Below are 27,133 nucleotides of genomic sequence, written 5' to 3' on the forward strand. Positions count from 1 at the left end.
AGCAGTCTCGAGATGGCAGCTGAACGAGAGAAGAAAGATTGCAAAACAGAAGGGGATTGCAAAGAGGGAAGTTATCTTGACCTTTTCAACAAGGAATCATTTCTTTCCAGAAGCCTCGAGAATGGAAAGTGCAAGACTAAGAAACCAGGCTGTAGAATCCTGCATTGTGTGTCAGAGATACCTGGGTCCCTCCTGCGTCAATCAAGGCAGGGAGAAGCTACGGGCGCCATGGTACCGTCCTTGGCTCCAAGAACAAAGCAGCGTCAGTGAATCAACAAAGCCGGTGAGTTGGAGAGACCGATACAAGACCGGTCCTGTGTTGAAACCAAGGTTGCAAGCAGCAACATTGTATGGCGAGTGCTGGATCGAACATTGTAAAAACGCATGTGATAAGAGACGCAAGTAAAGTTGAACTGCTGATGAGTGATTGAGCTTTAAAAGCAAGATAAAACACCTTTGACAGAGTGGTCTGGTATCACATGGGTGCTCAATCGAAGGTCTCTGTAAGGAATCCAGCTGAGAAGTGGCAAAAGCGTAAGTGAGGAAAAGGTTATATCAAGACGAGAACAAGTAATTGTGAATCGAAGTGTTCCAGCGACAGGTCGCACAAAATTATGCGCACCGTTGAAAGTCTTCGATTTTGATGTAGTAGACAAATTTGGTCCGAGCCCGGCGGAGGGAGACCAAGGGTGAAGGGTTATTTATACATGTGAAATCCTAAGCAGAAAAGTACTTTAATGTTTGTCGTGTTGCATCAGGCCCCTGAAATAAGAGACTTTGAATGGCAAAGAGACTTTGGCAGAGAAGGCCCTGATGTTGAGGTTTTGAACTGCATCCTTGTGCCAGAAAAGCCAGAGCGTGTGCTAAGCTCGAGTGTGCCACCTTGTCCCGTGCTGAAAACATGAGGAAGGAAAGCCAACGGCTTGAATATCCTGACATATCATTTCTTGAACACTTTTCTTTTGCATAAGATTGTTTCTCACACTATTTGTAAGTAAGGATTGGCAATAGGTTTATTAGTATAGGCCCTTTTATTTTGACAGACTCAACTAGGACTGTTATTATTTGATGGTCGTAGCTTGCTGCCATCTTTAGATTTAGGATTAGATGGGCGTTTTTCAAACCCAATTGAAGCTCAATAAAAACCCTTGAACTTTGATCACTTGCGTCTTACCGTTTGATACCATGCCTTCCTTACCAACACCAGCAGGGATCCAATCAGGGACCACTGTGGGTGGCTGACACATGCATGCACACTAGACATACTGGCATCAGTATGTGGATTGGGACCAGACTGTCCAAGACCACTTCCTGAGCCCATACACACATGGTATGCACTAGCCTGCGAGAACAGCAGCTTTCCCTGGCAAATGCAAGACCATAAAAGGTAATTCCTGACTTGAGCAGGCAGGAAGGCGGCGAAAGAACAAAATGGCCAAAGAACAAGAGAAAAACCTCATGGCACAGCCATTTTAGGACACTAGACATTATTAGTAGTCAAACACGGTAAGTCTAAATATAAAAATATAGAAATAAATTGTACAAATCCAACTGCTGCCACCAGCTTGTCCTTAGGCACATTTGAAAGTAACCAAAAATCTCTCCGGTGTAAGTCTAGGGTGATACAAAAGTATATCGCACTGCACTACATTGGAAGATGCTGTGCGGAATATGATAAATTACCCAAACAGCTAACATGTCAAAAGTCAAAAGGGAAACAGTTTTTTTTAGTACCGACAGTCTAAAAGGACTAGCCAGTTCCGCATAATAAATGAGCAAAAGGCTAGTGAAGCAAAGCTGAATGCTAAATTGCTAGTGGAATTCCTGAGTAGCATACAGAGGGCCCAATTCATAGAATCGAGCGCAGAAGTAGCGCAAGCGCCGCGCGCCGAGAAGGAGGATGCGCCACGTGTGCGCCAGCTTTGGCGCCACCCAGCAATTGCGTGTCATACGTATTCATGGATTTACCAAGCCATCAGTACCCGTGGCATAATGAACATAAAGCAGTGCCAGTAATGCCCTCAACACGCCCCCATGCGCAGGAAAAAGCCAGTGAGATGCCTACTACAGCACAAGCCCAATCACCATCCATGGGACAGCACACAGCCCCCATCATAATTGTGGGAAAAATCATAGCGTACCCCGCCCGCACCACAGCGAAATCGCGTACCCAGCCCGCACCAGCCAAATCGCGTGGAAAGGGCCGCGTGTACCCCGTCCACACCCCTGTGTAATCACAGACCCCGCTCGCACCAGCCAAATCTCATGGATACACGCACAACTCCCCTGGAAGCAGATGCCTCCTCACAGGACAGCCAGACCCCAGCAGTGGACCATACCATGCAGGCAGCCCATACCACATGGGACCCCCACCATCACCTGTGACCATACCCTGCAGGCAGCCCACAGCACATGCCCCCTCCCGCCCATCACCCGTGACCATACCCCGCAGGCAGCCCACAACACATGGGACACCCCCACCATCACCTGTGACCATACCCTGCAGGCAGCCCACAACACATGCCGCCCTCTTCCCCCATCACCCGTGATCATACCCTGCAGGCAGCCCACAACACATGGGTCCCCCACCATCACCTGTGACCATACCCTGCAGGCAGCCCACACCACATGGGACCCCCACCATCACCTGTGACCATACCCTGCAGGCAGCACACAAAACATGCTCCCCCCCACACCACATGGGACCATCACCTGTGACTATATCCTGCAGGCAGCCCACACCACATTCGCCCCCCCCCCCCCCCCATCACCCGTGACCATACCCCGCAGGCAGCCCACACCACATGCCTCCCCCCCCCATCACCCTTGACCATACCCCGCAGGCAGCCCACACCACGGCCCCCCCCCACCATCACCCGTGACTATAACCTGCAGGCAGCCCACAACACATGGCATCACCCATGACCATACCCCGCAGGCAGCCCACAACACATGCCCCCCATCACCCGTGACCATCAACCGCAGACAGCCCACACCACATGCCCCTCAATCACCCGTGACCATACCGCGCAGCCAGCCCACACCACAAGCCCCCCCCATCATCACCCTTTACCATACACTGCAGGCAGCCCACACCACATGGCATCACCCGTGACCATACCCCGCAGGCAGCCCACACAACATGCCCCCCCCAATCACCCGTGATCATACCCTGCAGGTTGTCAACACCACATGCCCCCCCTACCCTCCATCACCCGTGACCATACCGTGCAGACAGCCCACAACACATGGGACCCCACCATCACCTGTGACCATACCCTGCAGGCAGCACACAACACATGGGACCCCCCCACCATCACCTGTGACCATACCCTGCAGGCAGCACACACCACATGTCTCCCACCCCCCAACACACTGAGGACCGACAGACATTCATGCAGCCGATGTTAAAGGAAATGCCATCACATGTTGCACACTCCAAGTGCACCTGAACACCCATCCATTGTTCATGCACACCACAACATGCCAGATGCCAATGGAACTGAAACATGATACATGCATGCATGTGTGCATACACATTTACAACGGCCAGCATCATGGGCATAGAACAGAGTAAGCAAGAGCAAAACTTGCCCTAAACCATCAGACAAAACCTTGATTTCAAATAAAAAATATGTATTCAAAACAGTATTTAAGGCAAACTCATAAAACAAATTTACCAATTGACCACCAAATGAGCAAATAAATAAAATATTGTCAAATAGAAAATCAAATGTAAATCAAACAAATGAAGATGAAAGCAAAGATGTGGTCCATGTCCATAAAGTTGTGAAAAAATGAAAACACAAATCCAAACAAAACCATTGCTCCATGGTGAAATGAAAAATATCTGCCATAAAGAACTATTTACAAAAATCCAGGGTCCATTCTCCCTAACCATATCTGGAAAAAAGAAAAAAAAAAAAAAAATCGGAAAAAAACAAACAAAACAAAAAAACTAACTACGTACAATACGTGGAGGAAAGTCCAAAAACTCCAAAGTAAAAAAATAACAAAAGGAAACAAACCTAAATAACTATGCACAGTGGAAGCAGGCTAGTCCTGTGACTCACCATTTCCCCCCTCCAAAGTCTCGGCCAGGGCATCAAACTCTGCGTCGATTTCTCCTAGGCGGGCCTGTGCTCTCCCCTCGAGGGCTTGCAGGGATTCCAACGTGCTCCTCTCAAACTCCCTGCAGGTCTCCTCCAAGGAACTCTGCCCGCCTCTCTACCCGAAGCAGGGTATTTTCCGCCCTGGCAAAGGCGAGTTGTGCCCTGTGCCCACTGCTGCTCTGGTGGCTAAAACACGCCAGCACGGAAGACATCCTTGTTGTAAGTTCCACACTTACCTCCTGCCCAATGGCTGATACCTGCCCCAATTCCATTGGAAGCCCCGAGTACCGTCACCTTCTACGCTGAGCCTGCTGCTGCCGCCAAGTAGCCTGGTACCTGCGCCACAAGGACAGCCTCCAGGATGATGACAACACCCGGGGCTGTTGTGCATGTGCCCTGTTGCTTGGTGCCTGCTCTTCCTCCATTGCCACATGTCCTGTCGCCGGGTGGTCCTCCGTAGTGACCACCTCTACTGATACTCCTTCGATTCCAGACTGTGGCAGGGATGTGATCTCCACCAGACTGGCCGTCGAGGATGGGACAGGTACAGAGGGGGCCCTGGTGGTACCTGGGCCGCAAGACGGCAGGGAAGACGACCGGCGCACAGAGGAGGAATAGAAGGAGGGGGTCGCACCAGTGGCCATCACACGTACCAAATTTGTGAGACGGAACTGAGGTAGCCAGTTAATGAGGTGACAGACCCCCCCGATTGGAAGTCTGCACATCATCACCAATGGTGCCTGTACGCCTCGCAATACCGACTAGCAATGGCTCCACCCTGTCACAAATTGCTTCATCCGCAGGTAATGGTAAATTTGTTTGCATGGATACATGCACCACCTGCGGATGAGTCCGGCCTGAGGCATGCCCGCAGGTGCATACTTGTGCAGTCGCAGTTCTAGGGACAAGATCAGGCACAGGTTCCTCCACAGTGACTGCACTGCCTCCGGCCCCTGACCCTGGACTGCACCAGTCACACCTACGTCATCACCCCCGCCGGACCCCATGTGCGGGCTGATGTGGCCTCCTCTTCCACCAACCTGGATGCCTCCCCACTGTGTTCCGCATCGGATTGCCCCTGTGTGGGCTCAAATGTCCCTCCCACTGCCAAGGAGCCCACAACCAACTTCACCCTCTTGGGGCTCCCCTCAGCAGCTGCGGCCGTTTTTGCGGATGCGGCAAAAGTGTCCTCGCTCCCGGAAGATGATGGTACCTAGGAGGATGACTGGACCTTGCTTCTGTGCCTGGTGAAGGAATCCCTGCTGCTGTGCTCCACAGTGCCTTCTCCGCCCTCTTCTTCCATCATCGCTGTGGATAGGGAAACATAGAACACAAACATCAGGCTACTGAACATGTGTGTGTGCGTTTGTCACAATGCAAATGTACATCAGTGGCACTGTTAAAGGTCACAACCATCACTCTCACTACACACAGAGAAGTGCCATTCACACACATTCACAAACATGCCTGTCATTCACAACAGACATTCACATCCTTGGACAAGGCACTGACAAAATCATAATTGTGTGTTCAGCTCGCACACATCATGGGACAAACAAGTTACTTACCAACTGGTAACGTTCTTTCGACTGGATGTTCCTCCAACGCATTCCACATCTTTGACATGTAATGTCCACAGCTGTGCACTTCAGAATATTTTTCGGAATAGGGCGTCCTGCTTCGATGGCGTTGGGTCCATGTCCCTCGAGGGCCTCCGTCGAGGACGACGTCACAGGATGTTATAAATAGGACGCAGGGCATCCGTAGCCTCAGTTTAAGTTTTGTCCCCCCAGAATGTGTGACACCATTCTGAAGCCTGCTGGACTGCACTTAGCCTTGCAGAAACAGAAGCTGCAATCGCAGAGGAAATTCTCCTGAGCGGCAGGCCGGGAGGGCGATGTGGAATGCGTTGGAGGAACATCCAGTCGAAAGAACGTTACCAGTTGGTAAGTAACTTGTTCTTCGAATAGATTGTGTCCTCCAACGCATTCCACATCTTTGACAGACTCCCAAAGAAGTACCAGTAAATGGAGGAGGGACATTTTTTTTAGAATACCCAATTTTGCTGAATAAAGAACCACCTTCCCAAAGGCCATATCCTGACCATCGATTGTATCCAGCGAATAATGTTTCACAAATGTATGGATGGAAGCCCAAGTAGCAGCATCACAGATATTCCTAATAAGAACACCCCGCTGGAGGGCGGTGGAAGTAGCCACGCCCCTAATGGAATGAGCTCTCAACCCTTCAGGAGGGTCTTTACCCGCCAACTGGTAACACACTGCAATGGTAAGGATAATCCACCTCAACAAGTTCTGTTGTTAACAGCCTGGCCCAATCAGTGTCCAGCATATCCTACAAAGAGTTGATCGTCCACTCTGACATCCTAGAAATGTAAAAGCTAAGAGCTCTCCTAGGATCTAACCGATAGAGACACTCCTCATCCTTAATAGGATGAGGAGTAGTATAGAAAGATGGAAGAACCACCTTTTGACTCAAATGATATTCAGCGACTACCTTTGGTAGAAAAGAAGGATGTACTCACAGTACCACCCTGTCCTTGTGAAACACAGTAAAGGGTGGCTTAGCTGAAATTGCCTACAAATTCACTCACTCTGCGAGCGGAAGTAACCGCAACCAAGAACACAGTCTTGAAGGACAGTAATCTCAAAGGACAAGAGTGCAAAGGTTCAAACGGAGCACCCATGAGAAATCTCAAAACCAAATTCAAATCCCAAGCCGGCACCTGGAAAGGGGACGGTGGGAATACATTAGTCAGTCCTTTAAGAAACTGAGAAATCAAAGGAATCTTAAAGTAAGAACATTCTTCAGAAAAGTGCTTAAAGATAGACGGCGCCACCAGGTAACCTTTAATGGTACCCACTTGAAGGCCCCTGTGGGCCAAACAAAGCAAGAAAGACAAAATCATAGGAATGGAGCACTGAAACGGATCAACATTGTGATCCCTGCACCAGTCGCAGAACTTACACCAACAGTACAGGGATTTTGTTGCAGCCCGACTGGCCGAAAGCAACACCTCCATCACATCATCCGGGAGGTCCCAATCCTTATACCTCAGCCTTTCAGATACCAAGCATGAAGGTTGAGAGTCTTGACATCCGGATGGAGAACCTGACCCACCTCGCAGCGAGAGCAGATCCTCTCGGGGGGAAGACAGCGTGGAGGGCAGATGGACATTTCCAGAAGGTCCGGGTACTATGCTCTCCTGGCCCATTCTGGAGCAATGAGGATCATGTGGGAACCGAACCTCTGTAACTTCCGCAACACTTGAGGAATGACGGGGACAGGACGAAACGCTTACAGCAGTGGGAATGACCAATCCACCACAAACGCATCTCCCAAGGCTCCACTTAGAGGAAATTCCCTTGAGCAGAATCTCTCGCACTTCCGGTTGACACTGGTAGCGAAGAGATGCACTTGCGGGGTTCCCCAAAGGGTGACGATATCCTGAAGGACTTTCTGAGCCAACTCCCACTCGTGAGAGACTGCTCTGCCTGCTCAGAGCGTCCACCGTCGCATTTTTGTCGCTGGCCAAATGAACTGCCGAGATCCAAATTTCCTGCTGGATGGCCCAGAACCAGAGCTGCATTGCCTCTCTGCATAACTAGAGTGACCCTGTCCCACCCCCCTTTTTTGTTGAGGTAATGCATGGACACTGTGTTGTCCGTCATGACCAGGACACACTTCCTCCGTACCGAGGGCAGAAAAGCCTTCAGGGCTAGACAGATGACCATCAACCCCAACAGATTGATGTGGAGTCTGGACTCTGACGGAGACCAACGACCTCTGGCGGTCAAGTTGTTGGCATGAGTGCCTCAACCTGTGAGGGAAGTGTCCGTCACTACAATCACCTCCGGCCACGGTTGCCAAAACGGTTCCCCCCCTTCATCAGGTTCCCTTCGTTCACCCACCACAGAAGGTCCTGGGAGACCAAGCGTGGGATCTGAACAGGATCCGTCATCTTGCCAGAGAACTGCGACCACTGCATCTTGAGGACCCATTGCAGGGATCTCATTTGCAGCCTAGCCTCTGGCACCAGAAACATGCAGGAAGCCATGAGGCCGAGCAACCTTAAGAATTCGAAAGCCGGGAGACTCTGGGCATGTTTAAACTTGTCCACCATCTGCACAATGTGATGAGCCCTCATCTTGGGAGGCGAACACTTCCCCAAGGACGTATCCAACACAGCTCGATGTACTGGAGCTGTTGGGAAGGTGTCGGGTGCGACTTCTTGAAATTCTGGGAGAAGCCCAGCCTGTGGAGGGTGCAGCAGGTGACACAGATGAACCAAAGCTAGCTCGGAAGAGTACGCGCAGATCAGCCAATCGTCCAGGTAGGGGTAGATGTGAAACCCCCCACTCGCCTTAGGTACTCCACCACCATGAACTTGGTGAAGACCTTCAGGCAGAGGTCAATCCGAATGGCAGGACCCGAAACAAAGTGCGAGTCGCCAGCCGCAAACCTCAGGTACTTCCTGTGCGCGGGATGGATCGGCACATGGAAGTAAGCATCCTTGAGGTCCAGAGACACCAACCAATCCTGAAGTTGAAGGGCCTGGAGGACTTGATAAAGAGTGACCATCTTGAACTTGTCCTTCCGGAGGAGTTTGTTGAACCAACGCAAGTCCATGATGGGTCTCAACCCATGCCCTCCCCACCCCCGTCTTTCTTTGGGATAAAAAAATAAGGGGAATACCATCCCTTGTTTCTCTCCGCTACAGGCACCAGTTCTATAGCGCCTTTCTCCAGCAGGGACAAGATTTACTGAGCAAGGAGCGGATCCGGAAGCTTCAAAGAGAGTTTCCTCGGTGGATTGTCGTGAGGCCGCTGAAGGAAGGGAAGACAGAAGCAGTGGGCTATGGTATCCAACACCCACGCATCTGAAGTAATGGCCCGCCATTCTTCGAGAGGCTGAGACAGTCTGCCCCCCAACCGGCGAACCATGTGACATGGCCTCATGACTGTTTGGAAGTGGCTGCGGCAGTGCCTGAAGGCAAAGAGGCAGCTGCCTGAGCGGCTCTGGCACCACGATTTCCCCGTCCACCACTGGTACCTTTCCGCTTGCCCCTTTGACTGGTGGCCCCTCTCGTACTACCAAAGGAGTAGTAGTACCGAAAGGAACCTCCCCTCCACAGCTGTCCACTAGGACGAAGAGGCAGAGGTTGACACACTGCGGCGTTCAAAGACTTTGGCGCAGCTTTTGAGGCCTTGATGCCAAATAAATGTGCGCCATCAAAGGGCATGTTGAGAAGCCAGGCCTGCACATCCGGAGCAAACCCCGACCTCCGCAACCACGCAAATCTGAGTATCACAGTGCACGCAGCCATGGATCAGCTAACACTTTGCACAGCTGTGGACATTACATATCAAAGATGTGGAATTCATTGGAGGACACAATCCATTTGAAATACACTTCTCATTCACACACATCATCCGACAGTCATAAGGCAGGCCATGGAGCTATCACGTCAGCGTGCACTCGAGGGCAAGTTGACAGTGTGAGCCAATCAGAAATCAAGAACACCAGTAACATTCATCCCGGAGTGTTAGCCAGTCACACACTCACTACTCGGACACACGCACATGTACACCATGCACGTTCATGATGTTGACATAAGCACCCATGTGTCACACCTCTCGCATGCCCCCAGTCCAGACACAGGTATGCAAACATGTGCGCGTCGTTACATGCCGGTGCGCATCACACATTGCAACAGACACCATTGATGGAAGCGCTATATAAATAATAAAATACAAATACAAAATGCAAATGCAGCACTGTCAGGGACATGCACACAGACCTGTACAGGAGGCATGCCAGACATAAGGCCAAGGTGCACACTCCACCCACACGTCAACAAGCACTATGGTGGACAAGAACACATGAACACTTACCAGTCGACTCCAAATGGAGTACTAACTCCAAGACCTGGGCGTACAGCGCTGGGTAGAAGCGCTCCAGGACCCTCATCTCGTCAGTGCTCAACCGGCCCTGGCGCCCCACTCCATCAGCAGGCCTGAGGAGGCGCCGGGCCTTGTTGGGACTCCTGGATTTAAAGTCTTCCCAGCGCTTGTGGACATGGTAGTCGCGGGGTGCCACCCCCTCTGCGTTGATGGCACCCACAACGTCTGCCCAGATCTTCCTCTGTCCTTCATTGCCGACTTGCGATGGGCCAGGGAAGAGGGCATCATGATGCCCCAGGACTTGCTCCACCAGGATGCCAACTTCCCTGGGTGAGAAGCTGACAGCCCTCTGCCTCTCTTCAAGGGGGTTGCCAGTAACTTCAGATGGTGCTGCATCAGACATGGCAAACCCCGAGGTAGGTGTGGGTGGACAAAGTGGTCATGGGGCTGGGCTGTACAGCGGTTGTTTGAAAATCGGGAGCGTTCAGGATCAGCAGAGGTTGTCACGACGACAGGATCACTGGCAATGGCTGATGAGCAGGCACCAAAATGCAGGGCACGTGGGCAGCAGGCACACAGAGTGGGCGGGCAGCAGCAGATGGCTCGTAGGAGGCAGCTCGGGCAGTTGGAGGCAGGTAAATTGGCTGGTAGGCAGGAGAGTGGGTCTTCCCTGTTATTTGCGTGGCCAGCTGGAAACAGTGACTCCGCACGTGCGGAAACAGCACGCTAGCGTGGAATCAGAGCAAAGCGCGTAAATTACGTGACACGCTGAACGTTGGGCGTTCAGGATCGGGTTAAAGGTGTGCGTAGGACAACCTTACAATGTACATGCATTTCATGGCGGACGAATACGTGGACTTCAGAGTATTTTGGGGTCCCACATGAATTGTTCACTATGGTTCGAGTGCGTACTTCTTTTGGCGGGGGAGTTGCCTACGCACGTGTAATTCTTTTTCTTTCTACATGGCAGACGGTGAGTTGTGCACGCATTTTTCAAACTGTGGTTGCCGCATTTTTCATACTGTGGTTGCCCCTGTGCGTACCCCATTTTCGAGGTCATAGTACCCTACGTGTTCCGTGTTTATGCATTTCTTTGTGTTGCTGGGTGCCACAGCGTACTGTGGGACGTTTTTTCTTCACAAGTGGGCTACCAAGGGTTCATCTACACGTTAATTTTTGTTTTTGGGGTGCCTGAGCGGTATGCAACCCATTATTTTTTCACCAGGGGTTACATAGAGCCTTGCTGGAGCAGAGGTACGTTTTCCATCACGTACCCTGGCCCCTCACTCCAATTGCCTAGGACAATTGTTTGCTGCACCTCCCATCTCGCTAGTCCAACAGTGCCATGAATGGGATGGCAACCAGTGGGAAGGGAGGCAAACTTGGCCAAAGTGGGCAAGGTGGACGAGGTGGGCAAGGTGTCCAGGCCTGTGCAGGGAGGGTGTCTAGTCAAATGGTCGACAGACAAATGATCTATTTTTTTTTTAGTTATATATATTTTTTTAGGTTTTCGTTTAGGGAAAATAAGGGGTTTTTAGCAAACAAAAAAAAAAAAAGGGGGTTGGGGAGAACCCCCGCCCAAAAAGAAAAAAAATGTGAAAAAACAAAAACAAAAAAATTCGATCATTTGACCTGTCGACCTTTTGGTGTCGACCATTTGTCCTGTCGACCATTTAGATTCGACCAGTTGACCTACAACCTGCAGGGAGAGCTAAGCCCCTCACCCAACAGGGTCTGGGAGATGCAGCTGATGCTTACGTCCCCAGCAGCCGGGGTCACACACCAGCAGTGTCATCTGCTGTCCAGGGCCACCAGGGTGTGGAAGCTGCGGGGGCAGCTGTGACAACCACCACCAAGGCTCGGTCACCCAGCCTGTACTGTAGTGGTCTCGGCCCAGGAACAGAGTGACTCAATGGCCGATTTCCATGTCCCAAAGGCCAAGACACGTGTGGTGCAAGGTCCTGGCACCGGCACATGGGGATCTGGAGCAGCAGTGTCATCTGCTGTAAACACTGGCCAGGGTCAGGAAGCTGCAGGGGCAGCTGTAGCAACAGCCACCCTGGCTCAGGGTCACCCAGCCAGGGTCCTGGCCCAGGGCCACCCAGCCAAGACTGTATTGGTCCTGGCCCAGGGCCAGAGTGACTCAGGGGCAATTCTTGTCACTAAGGGAAGGACACGTGTGGCGCAGGGTCCTGGCAACAGGACCCAAGGTACAAATACCTCGTCAACTTCCTTTTCCTGTGGGGGTTGAGTGTCCCAGTTTCCCTCCTCCACCTCCTCACCTGAGTAATCTGTGTCCTCTTCCACTGGGCTCAAGGATCGGTGGGATCTGTAGTCCTTTTCTTTTTTGTTTTGTAGTTTGGGTCTCGCACGAGAGGAAGCCACAGTGAAGGCTACTAGGGAGCACTTCCCTGGGGACCCCCTTCCCGGGAGGGACAAAATAGGGGAAAAAAGCCAAACGTGGCAAAAAAAAAACCCTCTGGCTTTGTGGGCAGCAGGAATCCTTGAAGGTACAGAACACGAGTGGCAGAAATGTAACTGTCCAGTAATGGAACCCAACAGGTCCGATCCCAATTGGTATCAACCAAAACTAAGGAGTAGGGTGCAGATGGGACATCCAAAGAAAAGCCCAAAGCTTTTAGGAAGCAGCAAAGAGGAAGAGAGAAAACTGGCTGTAGGAAAAGGAGGGGGCGGAGAGACCGCTTAGAAAAAGGACCCGCACGCGAGCCGCGCACGGGACAGCAGCACAAACTGAGGAGGGAGAGCAGGGAGGCGGACCAGAGTGAAAAGTAAACAAGAAAAGAGACCAGAAGAGTCCGGGACAACACTGCGTGGCGCAACAACGGCAGCGAAAGAAAACACAGCTGACCGAAAGGTTGCAACGCGCAGATCTCAGAAAGAGGCGTGCCTAAATAGGTCTCCGTGCATGAGATGAAAAAGAACTAGACCGCTGCATACACGTAGTTTATTGCGTGATGGAAATCAGGAAGTACGGTAGTGAATCCAACGGGGCCATAGCCGCCAGTATCCAAGGCGTTGCATGACATACCTGCAAGCCGACCTTCTGTCGTAACATTAGTGGCTGATGCCATAGGCCAGTCCACCACTACTCCAGCCCCTACTGACCCGAGCGGTACAAGACACTCGGGGGGTCTGCTCCACCTCGCAAGAAGCAAAAGCGTGCTGTAGCGGTACAGGCTCAGACCCGAGTCACGGCACAAGAGTCCCACACGTCGAGAACAATGAGTTTCTGTGATCAGGAACTGGACATGCTCGTGGACTCTGTGTTGGAACTCTACCGTGACATGCTGGTGCAGGCAGGGAGCACACATCCGGCTGCTCAGCGTATGGCCCACTGGCAGTGTCTCATGGACCGTATTAGCGCCTTGAGCTATGAGAGGTGCACAGCTGGTGATGTCTTGAAGCGTTGGAATGCCCTTCCGACGCCGACCAAAAGATAAGCTGGCTGCCAAGTTCACCTCTACTCTGATGACTGGCAGTGGGTCGCCACCAGAGGACGATGAACTCACTGGACATGATTGCTAGTGATTTCATTGCAGTGGAGCAGATCCAAGGCGTGGGAGACCTGCCAATGTATGAGGCAATGTCCGGTGGGTGTGGGGGAGTGTGTGTGTGTGTGTGTGTGTGGGGGGGGGGTGTGTGGGGGTGTGTGTGGGGGTGTGTGTGGGGGTGTGTGTGGGTGTGTGTGTGGGTGTGTGGGTGTGTGTGTGGGTGTGTGTGTGTGTGTGTGGGTGTGTGTGTGGGTGTGTGTGTGTGTGTGTGTGTGTGTGTGTGTGTTTTTTTTTTTGCTTGGCTGATGTGTTATGACTGTCTGCCAGTTCAGACTACATTGACATGACTGCCATGTGCGAACCATGTAATGTTTTGTTGACTGATACGTGCTTGTTGTCATGCAGACTGCATACAAACGATGTGCTGGACACAGACAATCCTCATTACCACACCTGCTCCCTCCATGACACTGTCCAGCCTCTCTTGGCCCTATTCCTGCTCCAACCTGTGGCGGCGGATAGCCTGCGATGATCTTCCACTCAACACTCGCCTTCTATCGACATGTCTGACGTCTCTGAGGGGTCACGCTGCCAGCTGCACCACCTCAGAGGCATTCTTCCTTTCCTCTCCTTCCCCCAGCAGCTCACTGTCTCCAAAGGACTGGTAATTCCTATGGTGGACTGCTGTCATGGCCCTTGCCCCTGGCCCTCACTGGCAAGTCAGCGGCCTTAAAACCTCATCCAAGACTCTCTTGGAGTCATTCCTGGCGCCTTTGGCGCCAGGCTCATAACCATCATGAAGACCAACATTAGAATGGGACTATTTACTTGGGACTATTTAACTTGGGGGGGGGGAGGGGGCAGAGGGCGGTTCAGCCAACATGGAGGCACACACATAGCTCAGTTGCAAGGAACTGAGCTATGAGGTCTAGTCTTTTGGGTGTGGCAGGCCTGGGACTATTTTACCTGGACTACTTTACCTGAGACTATTTAAACCGCACCCAAACAGCAGAACATGCTTTGCGTTATTCTGCTGTGGGCAGCATAACGCTCACCGTGTCCAGTTCTTTGATGCCAGTTTACCTGAAACCAAGGACCTGCAGAGAGAGAAAGAACACTACGAAACTTACCTGGAACAGTATCCTGTCTTCAATCCATCGCTGACTTCAGTTCCACTCACCTGAAGGTACGAACTCCATCATCCGGCACCGCATGTATCCTGGAATACCATAACTTGGAAAGAGGAGAAAGAAAGACAGCAGTAGTAAGTGTTTACTCACGTTTCCTCCCGAATGAAGAAAGCCACACAATTCTTACCTGGGTATTCATCTCCTGGTCAGTATCATTGCTGGAACATTGCAGCGCTCGGCGAGCAACATCGCAACCTGTAAGGAGAGAAAAGACACAGGTTAGCAATATAAAAGGCAAAACAGCGCTGCGCATTACTCACCGGACAGCATCGCGCACACCGCGCTTTCGCCTACTGGCCCATGCTCATCTTCAAACTGCATGACAACACCAAAATACCTTTCCATACCTAAAAGGAAAGAAGCAAGACATTATTATTCGAACTAAGAGGAACACAAGCACTGCATATAAAGACTGTAAAGCAGCAAACCTACGGAGTCGCAGCAGGCCTGGATTCCCACAGGGGGGCTTGCACCAGTGAAGTAACTTGGTCGCTGCTCGCCCCCCACATCTACACGCCTCTGCCACGAGGAGCAGGACGGAGAATCCACCTCTTACAATATTAAGGTGAGAAGGCCCAAGGGGGAGGAAGGAGTTGAGGCCAAGGGAGGTGGGAAAACAAAGACAATCTGGTATTGAATCGAGCTCTCCTATATTGCAGACCCATCTTTAACCAGAGGCCTTACCAAGGGACCGGTAGAGGGTTCGAGAGTGCAAATCATCCAACCAGGTCTGGGTAGCGTCCCCGTGGATACCAGGTGAGCGCAACAACTACTGAAACAGGCTTTACCAGGATTTCTGTGATTCTACACTCTTCCCTCTGCAACTCAGGCAGACCTGGACTGTGTGAATAGTCCTCTAGGCTTGGTGCAAGGTATCTCCCTAGGACTGTGATGATGGCACAGTCTCACAGTGGCTACAAGTGTTCATTCCTGAACCCTGTGCATTCTCAGCAAGGCCCTATGGGTCCTGGGCCAGCAATTTCCTTCATCTCCAGTATTTACTTCCTTCTCATGGTCTTTGATCATCCCTTTCCTACTCCCTCAGGGTCAGTTGCTCCTCATGTAACTGGAGTTGTAGCTTCTCCGGGTCTGGGAGCCACTTCTGATGCTTCCTCATGTGTTGTGCTTTCTGTTCTCCTCTCCCCTGCTGTAGTCCCGGATGACAGAGAATGCACTTGTCACCTGCCCACACTGAGCTACAACACTGTCCTCTGAGCCACTATTTTAACCCATGCACTGCCTCCCAGCGATCCCCCGTACTTGCGGGGGGGGGGGAAGAGAAGGGGAGGGGGAGAGTTTACTGTATCCCTACAACCCACTACCAACACTTCACACATGACTGCACTTACCCTTACACTGCCATCAGGCCGCAAAATTGACATTACTGGTTACGTGTTTTTATTCATAGTTGAGGCTGTTGCCATGTACTGCACTGCACCCTCACGCTTCAAAATGCTATTCTCCCCTTCAACATGCCTATTCACTTGTGTAATGTCAATGTGACCTAGCATTATGGAATCGGTGTGCCTGCCTTCACTGTATAACACCACCCTAGCGTTGTTGCACCCTGTGACACGTATGTTTTGAAGTTGTGATTTCCGGTTTATAGTGATTAATTCGAATTACATTATGTGGAAAGACCATGTCGTAAAAAAAAAAGTTGTTCGAAATGGGGGGTTCCCCCCAGCCCCTCTTTTTTTGGTTTTACCCCCTTTTTTTTTATTTACGGAACCCCAAAAAAACATAAATAGAAAAATAAAACATTCGAAAAAAATTTACTTTTTTTTTCAACATGTCTTTCGACAATGTTTTCGACTTTTTAACTGCACACCTTGATTTCCATGTAATGTCATTTGACACGCATTGTACATGGCTCATCGACACTAGTATTCAACTTCTATCTGAGGCTGATTGACAGTTCTGGCATGGCTAATGTGCCATCTGTGTATTAGCATCAGTCATGTTTGTGGTAGGACAATGCCAGACACACGCTTGTGTGTGATGCAGGTGCTATGCACCATGCAGTACATGTGTTATTTTGCCCTTTGACACACATCCATGTCTGCTTTCATGCCAACCTTCACTTTCATTGACACTGCGTGCGTGCCTGAGTTTGTGCCATGTATGACATGGCAGGTTTATGTGTTGGCTGACAACATTGTGATACCTATGTGTGTGGCCTATGCTATTTACATGTGTATTCATGTCTGTTTTTGAATTTGTGTGCAGTTGATGAGGCACTGGATGCAATGGAGGAGGAGGAGACGGTGGAGGATGACATTTATTCTGAGTCACAACCAGGCACCAGTGGAGGACGTGGTGTGGTAGCCCATGACAATCCATTGGTGCTACAGACCATACTGGCCAGGGGTGTTTCAGAGTACACCTCTGAGGAAGCCTATGCCTCTGGTGCTGAATCGGACATGGAACCCTCATTGCTGTTGCAGGTGAGTGATTCTACTGTGGGTGCTGTTCTATCCCAAACAGCTGCAGGGGGGGGGGGGGGGAATAGACCCCTCACGGGGCCAGTCAGTGTTGTAATGTCCATCTGTGGTGGTTTTGGTTGCAGGGTCACGCTCCACAGTATTGGCTCCTGTTCCTGGGGCAACAGATCAAGGGAGGAATGCAGTCCTGCAGCCCCAGGCAGCGCCAGCGCAGCAAGGGCCAGGTGTCGTTGGGTCCGGCAGGTGTGGGGTCCAGCAATGCGGTGGCCGTGTGCCACCCGGAATACTGTGTGGGAGCAATCCATGTATGCTGTTGCACAACAACAGGGGGCATCATGTGAGATGTTGGCTCAGTGCATGGATAGGGTGGCCAATTCAATCCCCCCACCCCCCGAAAGACAGATGGAGCTCGAGCAGCAGGCATTGCAGACCACATGCCGATCACACAGGCTGGCCATGTTGGCCAGCAACAAGAGCCGAGGGGCTGAACTGGGGGCTCTTCGCAGAGGCTGAGGCCCACAGGGCTGCCCTGAGGGAAGAGAATACCTCCCTCAGATCTACTATGGGTGCACTCGAGTTATCCCACAGTAGACGGGCAGGACAGCAGATGGAGCAATTGACGCACAACATCTCTGTCAAAATATGTGCAACCAGTGAGGTCTTGCAAGTGGAGATACGTGTATCTCGTGAGGTGGTGCATGCGGACCTCTGGACCATCATGCTGCAGAATCAAACCCATCAGGCCTACATGCTCGCTGCCATGGAGGAGTAGACCAGGGCTATACGTGGTCAGCCTCCCTTACCACGTACACCTAATGCTACACCAGAGGGTGACTACAGCATCGCCACCTCTCCCACTCTAGACTAGCCATATTATCCTCAACATCCACACATGTGGGTGTTGAGGTGCCCCTCATAACTCCCCCCCGGTCCACCATGGCCAATTTTGATTTTTAAAAAAAAGAATGTGTCCATTGTGCATTCATGTGACAGTGTGTTGCTTTGTGTGGCATCCAAAGGCATCCACTGTGTGTTCCGGCTGGGCCCATACAGGCTTGTCTCGTGTTGGTACACTCCTGGTTTGTGCCTTAGTGTCCTGGCACATATGCCACTCCCGCGTCCCCTTTTCATGGGCTTGCAAGGAGGGCAGCATGTTAAAGTAACTTACACAGAGGCATTGGGCTTCCATTATTTCTGTGGCCAGTCTGAAGTCCAACCTGTGCATACACCCCTAGTGGGGATTCATGATTGTTTGTCCAGTGCATGGTTTGCATACCTTTGTTTTGCCATTGATAAATTTCCTTTTTTCATGTTACATCTTCATGTATTACCTTGCCTGCCTCCATTATTTAGTCACATTGGGGCACTTGTGTTATTGTGATTCGTCACTGTCTGACATTGTCACTGTTGGGTCCTGTGTTTATGATATGTTATGCTGGACGATGGATGTTCCTGTGTACAATTTTATTTTAATGTGTGAGAGTGAGTTATTTCTGACCTAGCTCTGTTTATCGGAGTGCACTTTGTGACAGTAGTGGTATGGGCATTTGCCACTTTTGACATTGCATGCCATGGCAAGGCAACGGACGACATGAAGTTTGGGAGGGTTTAGGTGACATACCATCATTTAGATGTGTACTTTTGCATGGGGTTAGTGGCATACTGCATCTTCAATGTGTGCCTTTTGTTCACACTAGATTGGGTTAGTTTAAGTAGTTAGGGATGCACACAATGTAGCACTTCCAAGAACACATTCTCAGGGTGGTAAGGATGGGACAGTTGATTGCCCCTTTTTCATCGATCGTCACCTGGAATGTGCCAGGCCTGTGTACACTCAGCAGGGGTTGGATTTTAGGTGAAAAATTGCGCCACAAGCTGGGTCCGGGCTGCCTCGCCACGTACCCTTTCCCCTCCCATGCGCAGCGGGTGTGCATGTGGTTGGGGATGTGGGGGCACCACCATGTCCACTGGTACGCCACGTGCAGGACACATGCTGCCACAATGATCCTGCACACTACTGGTTGTGCATATAGTAGCTGTCCACCAGAGTGGTCAACGGAGCGGAAGCGTGACTTTAGTACTCCGAATGTGCGCTCCACTATGGCCCTAGTTGCAATATGGGCTGCGTTGTATCTTACCTGGGGTGGTGTGGTGAGGTTCCGTATTGGCATCATGTAGGTGCTCAGAGGGTAGGCACTGTCCCCTGGGGAGGTGTGAATGGTTGTCATAAATTGGCTTTGTGGATTTGTCTGTGTCTAACATGCATGCATGCACGCATGCATGTATGTGCATGGCCATTTGTACTCACCAATGAGCCATGTGTTGCCATGCCTCCCAGCTTCCAGGTCCCGGTGTAGGGGTGACATTTTGAATATTAAACTATCATGGGTGTACCCTGGATAGTTGGCATATACAGATATAATGATTCCCTTGGCATCACATACAACCTGCACGTTGATGGAATGCCAGTGCTTGCGATTGCGATAGATGTACTCTGTGGCTGTCATGATCTCTGCTTCCAAAAGGTCAGGGTTTTCCCAACTCCCTTGGAAGCAGATCCATAACCCAGGTTCCGAGTGCCAACCAGTCCCAATGGGGACCTTTTGGACCCAGTCCTGGCGCCAGTGGCACCAGGCTCATAAATATGCCCAGTCCCAGCGCTGGAAGCGCCGGGCTCATAATGCTTGGGTGGACTTACCTGCAGCAGACCATGCTGCTTACTTGCCTGCCAGTTGAGCCTCTGATCCTCTTCTGTTTGGAACTACTTTTCCTGTTGGGTGGGGCTGGAGCCACTCCCTAGATGCAGAACACTGGAACACTTCTGGAAGGCAGGAACTCTTTTCTTACCAGGAACTCTTTTCTTACTTAGGCGTGGCTGTGGAAGGAGACACCTAAGCACTACAGGAGGCTATTTAAACCACACCCGGTGGATGAATCTTGCTTTGCGTTATTCTGCATCCTCTGCAGCAGAACGCTCATCGTGTCTTCTGCATCTGATCCTGGGCCTAAGGAAAAAGGCTTACCATCCTGAATCCAGTCTTCAGCAACACCTATAAAGACAAGAAAGAACAGGTTAGCATTCCGGCATCTAGAAAGGCAAAGGCTTACCTACTCTTCGTGCGCTCCGGAGATCTTCACACTGTATTCCGGCATCTGAAAGACAAAAGCTTACCAACTCTTCGCACGCTCCGGAGGCCGTCGGCGCTGCATCCCGCATCTGAAAGACAAAACAAGGTGCGTTTAAAGACATTGGGGAACTTTAATACTCACGTGCCATTACTCCTTTCCACATCTAACCCAGTGGGTATCCCGGCACCCTGCAGCCGCTCCGAACTTGTACCTGCAAAATAAAAAGACAGTTCGAGCGCATTGTGAAGCTGGCAACAAGCGCTTACTTCCGTGCTTCCAGGCGCTTCTATTCATCACACGGGCTCCATCTTCAAGGCACTTCAGCCCGTCATCCGCCATCGCCGGAACCCTGCAAAACAAGAGACATCATTATTAAAGACTTTAAAGACATTTGAGTTACTCGAAACTTACCGTTCGTGCAGTAAACGACGGACAGCAGTCCTCTGAAGTCAAGAGGCCTGCGCTACCTATCCGGTGAAGAAACTGGTTACAGCACCCTGCCCCGAGGCAGATGGAGAGCTCGGCATTCACTTACCTAAGGTGAGAGCGTTAACCTGTGGGGGTCTACAGGAGAGGAGAATAGGAAAGAGATAGGGACACCCCAATAACCCCAGTTCATTAACCCCGTATTTTCTATCTGCAGACATCTTACTCTGCACGTCAGGCATACAGGGCACAGAGGTCCAGCCCAAAGAGCCAACCGGGTGCTGCACATCACCTTTGAAGATACGGTAGTCGCCCAGTCAAGACCGGCGCCTCTGCGAGAATCAGGTGAGCGTTACAGTGGCACTAGGTGGATGTAGGGCCACATGATTGCAATCGATGGCACCAAGCACTTTGGGGAAGAGTGCCACCCCCATAAAAGTCCTGGACCACGGACTGCCTTTCTGCGGCAGTTCTGGAAATGTATATGTGCCTGCAGACAGAGGGGCGTGAAGTCATGATTGCCAACACCTGGTGTAGGCAGCGTGACTGCGTGGGCTGTGAAACACCCCCAACTATGGCAGTTGTCCACTGAAATGACCCAGTGGACATAAAATGCAGTACATTGAGCACCTTTCTCCAAGGGGCTCAGTGCTTGGGAGCACAGGGTGGGTGATGTAAGGTCATCCTCCCACTCAGTGACCGGGTCGAAGATGATATGAGGTGGACGAACAAGTTACTTTCTTACCTGGTAACGTTCTTTCGATGGGATGGTCCGACGAAGTATTCCATATCTATGACAGGTAATGTCCGCAGCACAGCTCGAAACCTATATCTGCCATAGACCTGGACATCAGGCATCCCAAAAAAGGCTGGTCCTGGGTAAAAAAATGTGGGTCCTGGCTATCCTCCACCTCCTCCTGCGGTGTCCCACAATCACTGCTGCGAGAAATGGTACATTCATTGTAGCTGTATACGCATGTTTATTTTTCACGCGCACTTTTATGCATCGTTTTTGGTGCGCGGTGAAGCTTACGCTAGCTTTCAAGTGGCGGATGCGTTTCCAGGTTTGTGCGTCTTTTGCAGTGCGCCGGTGAGCCCTGTTCGATTCCATGAATACGTGTTGTTAACATACGTGTGGGCGGTGCAAGTATTTTACTGTGGTACTTCCCACTTAACGCCCACATTTACGCTTGTTGTTCGCCAGTCCACGTGCGCCGCCCTATTTTTAGGTGACTGCGCTAGGCGGTATGCGCCTTCGCCCGGTGTCTCGCGCAAGGCGTTCGCAGTGTCGCTGTGATGTGTTGAGCCCGCATCGATTCCGCACACGTCTCAGGTAAACCATGCGCAATGTGTTCCATGAATCGGTAAACGTGCGCAAGTTCCATTTTCTACGTGCATATTATTCCATGAATCGGGCCCAGAGTGTGTGGGCGGAAAAAAAAGTAACTGGGGTCATGGGTCACCAATGGTTTCATATATACTGCCCTGTACGGCTAGTGTCATGGGCTGGCACTGGAACCGCTAAGGAGCTGCACAACACCCCCCAGTTGCTAAAAAAGTTTACAAAAAGGTAGCTGGCTCTTTAAGATAGATCTAGGATGAGGAATCTTTCAGAGGAAGGACTTCTTTAGAAACTGAGCGACCAAAGCCATCATATGTTGCTGAAAAGGTGACTGGGGGGGGGGGGTTTGAGAGCAAAGTTCAAAGAGGAGTAACATTTTACTGGTTTTGTACTCACCGTAAACCTGCCACAAATTACAACCTTCTCCTGTGCTGCTCCCAGATTGAAATATGGCTCAATGGATTCTAAAGTCAATGGTATGTAACTAAGCAGAAATCTTCAGGCATTCATCAAAAGATTAAAGGCAATACACGATGATCAAGGTGGCATATAGGACAGCAGAGTCTAGCTGCACAACACATTTTTGCTGTGTGAAGAATGTCACACTGACCTGCAACAGGGTCACTGCATGCTGTCTAGAGGAATGGAAATTGGACATAAAAGCACAAGCTGTACCAGAATGTGAGGCTCATGAATAGCGGACCAGTTATAAGAAAGGTAAGGTGCTATAATATAGAGAACTATTTCCCTACCATGTGGCCAATTACCTTTTCACTTCACTACCAGAAAAGAGGGGGTCAAGTAAGTGACTCACCAAAGAATGCCTATGGGGGCTGCTTGAGGTAATTGTGGAATGCAATGAGCTGCATTGCATCCTTCTATGGCATAAATCGAGCACAAAGGATCTTGGTATACTATACAAGACATTGGGTGAGAACCAGCACAGTGTGCACATTACATTATGGGGCTTTAATCAGTGTGGGGGGAGGGAGGGTGCACAGGAGCCTGAGCAAATTGAGGGAGTAAAAGGATGTGTGGAGTGATCAATGGGAAGGGGAAGCATTTGGGGTATGATCGACACCACAGGTGGTAGCATGCACAAGCGGTTTCTTTTTTACTGTAGGGAAAAACATCCAAAGCATGTTTAAGAAGGATGCTTCAGCCTAACCATATAGAGGCGCTTTCCAAACTCATCTGGAAATGTGGCAGGTTCATAAAGGCAATGTAATGTAATGCACTTAGGAGTGTGCAGGTATTCAGCTTCACTTTATCCAGTACATCTTTCCTGAAAGGTCACATACTGGCTGATATTGATATAGTACTAGCCCTCACTTTACCCATATCAACACATTAACAAATGCTTCAGCACTGGCCAGGTGGGTTTTACTGCCCTTAAATTGGAAAAATAACTCAAACCGATATTTACCACATATGATGTCGGCCTGCTCAGATTGATTATTCAGTGTTTCTCCTTCTTGCAACACGAGGCAATCATTAATTTGTTCTAGATTGCAGAAATCATTTTCTGTTCCTTGAACACTTGAAATTCCTTCAGCCACTTTCCCCTGCAACTGCAATTCTAATTTCTTTTCCATTTCTGCAATCTGCCGGAGGAAAACATATCATCAAGCTGCAGACAAACTCTTGATATTATTGAAATGGAAATAAAATATGCTTACTTTGGCTTGCAATATCTTAAGTTGCTCTATATGCATCTTGTCCTTGGCTTCAAGCACTGATTTATGGTCTTCTTCCTTCTTCATGAATTCTATTTCTCTAAAAAGAATAATAATGTGAACCTTATTAATGTGAGCATGTTAATTAGTCAACAGAAATAGATTATTTTCAGCAACATATTGATTTGTGGTTCTCACCAAACGCAAATATTACTTCTAGGCTTCTATACCTCATCGAACAGAATTTTCCCTAAATCTTTTTTTCCATAGCTCATTCATTCTGTTTTGGCTTCTTGAACTTCAAAACATGCGAGGCATGCAAACTCAAGCATCACATTGATATTATTTTAGAATTATTAGATTGCATGACTATATCTATAAAACAAAAATAAAACTTACAAAAATCGAGAAACAGATACATTACAAAATAAGCCTGGGGTATTGTCCAAGTACTTGAACGAAGTACAGAATAAGACATTATCCCAATACATGATGCTACATCAAAGGATAAATATCAATCGCAAGCACCCCAGGTTGAAACTAGAAGAATCCTTTAATTTTGTGAAACTATTTTCTCAATTGTAGATTAATCTACAAGAGGAATGTAACCACAGAATAATTTGGGCTAACCAGGGACTTCCAGCTCCTGCAAATCAGCATAATGCTACCAATCTAGAAATTGAATCCAATATTCCCTTGTAGGGTCCCCCTGTCATCTCAAACAAAATCTTCTCTTTAGTAGCCTGCTATCACTGTCTACCTTTCACCTAAGCTGACATTACCCACCATGAGGAAGTCAGCACAATCTAAGATGGCCGCCCGATGTTTGGCTCCGGCTACCCATGCCTCACCAGGCCCAGCATACACTGCTGAGCCCGAATGGCTACCGTGCCAACCACCTCCACCTATTGCGCGCCGGCAGGCGTAAGCCGGGCCATTTTCACCAAAGGCCATGGAAACGAGGCCATCACCTGTCCCCAGCCGTGCACGCCGTTAGCTAGTCCCCCTGCTCCGTCTGGCCCGGACTTGGCTGACCCCAGCTGCACCATCACTCGCCGCTAAGGTAATTTAAGCCTCCTGTTGACCACTAATGTGAACAGTCACCGCCAAAGCTGCTTTTTGCAAGTCCCCTGGCCACTTTGCCTCACCCCTTGTAGCTTCTATATACTGTTTCACTCTTCGAATATTGGTCCATATGCTACGCACATACGATACTCACTGCATGGCTTCCAAAGTACTCTGATCCGCCTCCCAACCTCTCCAAGATGGACTACGGCATGGTCGCTACCTGCTGCACCCATGACTAATATAAGCCAAATGTGCATACCTTAAGACTCAAGGCACCACCTTGTATGTGATACCATGCCTCACACTCCTGTATGACCTGCTGATTATGCTAGCTATCTAAGTAATATGCACCCCTTATGTGCGGCCATATGTTCTGCTATAATTGCCGGAATAAGATGCTTTAATTTATGTTGCCATACCTGCCTCACCAATGCCGAATAACCCCATGATACAGAGCTCATGCATAAGTTTGTGCCCCACGCCTCGAATCCTTTGCTCTAGCCTATCCGTGAAAATTGTTAACACCACTTATCTGTGTGATTATCTTCAGCATATTTGCAATTGATATTAGCCCATCCCTGCACAACTTTTGATATTAGCCCACTTTGTAGTAATTGCAGCCTACTCAATCAATACTACCCCTTACCTGACTGTGACCCCAGCCTACCTCTGTGCATTTGCTACTAGCCTACCTGAACCTGATCCGAGCCTCCCTTGCAATTGATACCCGCTTACATCTGAATGTGATTTCAGCACATTCCTTTCGATTTGCTACAAGCCCATTTTGGACCTGGTACTAGCCTAACCCTACGAAACTGTGACTAGACCATACTGATTGTGGCTATACAGTGGACACTAGTCCATATTGAATGTGTTTTTAGTCTATTCTTAGCCTATTTTAGCATATTATTTAGCATTTTAGCATATTCTAGCCTAACCCTATGCAACTGCAACTAGCCTACATTGATTGTGCCTATGCAACAGACACTAGTCCATATTGTATGTGTTTTTAGTCTATTTTTCTGCAATTTATACAAGCCTATTTTAGATTGGATTCTAACCTACTCTTAGGTAATTGATTCTAGTCTACACTAAATGTGACCTCAGTCTACTCTCATGCAATTGATACTAGTCTTAACTGTATGTGATTTCACCTATCCTTTTGCAATCGACACTAGTCTATACTGAATGTGATATTAGTCTATTCCTCTGCAATCCATACAAGCCTTTCTTGGATTTGATTCTAGCCCACTCTTAAGTAACTGATCGAGTCTATACTGAATGTGACTTCCGCCTACTTGTGCAATCGATACCAGTCTATACTGAATGTGATTTTTGACTATTTTTATGCAATTGGTACTAGCCTATCTTGAAACTGTTTCTAGCCCACTCCTGTACCAGCGACAAACAGCCTCCGAATTAGTACTCCCTCCGAACCTGACCTGCCCCAGTCAAGTTTATGACCATGAGCAAAACCCAAAGGACACAGAGAACCCATTTATCTTAGGCCTCCTTACCATAATGGCCCTTGTCTCAATTACCACCCCCCCCCCCCCCCCCAAGGATAGAAACTTGAGACTGAGATCAAGACTGCCCACCTTTATGAACCAAAAATTAACTATACCAGCAGATGCCCCACACCCAATGTAGCCTATCCCACAGAACTATCTACTAAACGCGCACAGCAGAACAGCTCCATTAATCTCACCCCTGCGCATCCAGCCACTATGTTAAAAAGTCCTCGCAAAGTCAAGATACTTTAAACCAAATACCCACCCCCCACCACAAAAACCCAAAATGACCTTGTCTCTATCAGGGTCACTTATCAATGCCAGATCCTTGATATCCCATGCCGTTGATATTGCAGACACCTTAACCAATGAAAACCTAGACCTACTGGCCATTACTGAAACCTGGCTTCATGAGGCCGCAGGAACTGCTCTTATGATAGCTGTACCAGATGCTACCAAATACTTAGAGCAGACAGACCAAACACCAGAGGCGGTGGATTAGCCATTATCTCCAAAACGACTCTTCCCATTAGATTGGCTACCCCTCCCTCCTGCCAATCCTGTGAGATACTTACAGCTAAACTCCCTCTTTCCAACAACCACACACTTACTATCCACCTGGTATTCAGACCGCCAGGACTACTAGGCTCCGAGGATGACCTCACCTGTGTCCTAGTCAATAAGACCAAAGACCAAGCGCAAATCCTGGTACTGGGAGACTTCAATTTGGGCTTTAACGAAATTGGCGACAAACATGTCCAATCAGTCGCTGCCCTTTTGAAGGATCATGGACTAACAC

The 27,133-nt window shown here is 49.7% G+C and overlaps 1 protein-coding gene across 2 annotated transcripts in view; it reads right to left on the reverse strand.

The window, feature by feature from the left end:
• LOC138488866 (neurabin-2-like) overlaps nucleotides 1-27,133 on the reverse strand; it is a 1,321,710-nt gene that overhangs the window by 702,393 nt on the left and 592,184 nt on the right. For both annotated transcript variants that reach the window (XM_069616225.1, XM_069616224.1), the window contains exons 10-11: nucleotides 23,759-23,855; nucleotides 23,506-23,683 (exon numbers count right to left, since the gene is read on the reverse strand). In XM_069616225.1, the coding sequence (XP_069472326.1) occupies nucleotides 23,506-23,683; nucleotides 23,759-23,855 (275 nt within the window). The remainder of the gene's footprint in view (nucleotides 1-23,505; nucleotides 23,684-23,758; nucleotides 23,856-27,133) is intronic.

Source organism: Ambystoma mexicanum, chromosome 9 (assembly GCF_040938575.1).
Source record: "Ambystoma mexicanum isolate Mex_15411 chromosome 9, UKY_AmexF1_1, whole genome shotgun sequence".
NCBI classification, from domain to species: domain Eukaryota; kingdom Metazoa; phylum Chordata; class Amphibia; order Caudata; family Ambystomatidae; genus Ambystoma; species Ambystoma mexicanum.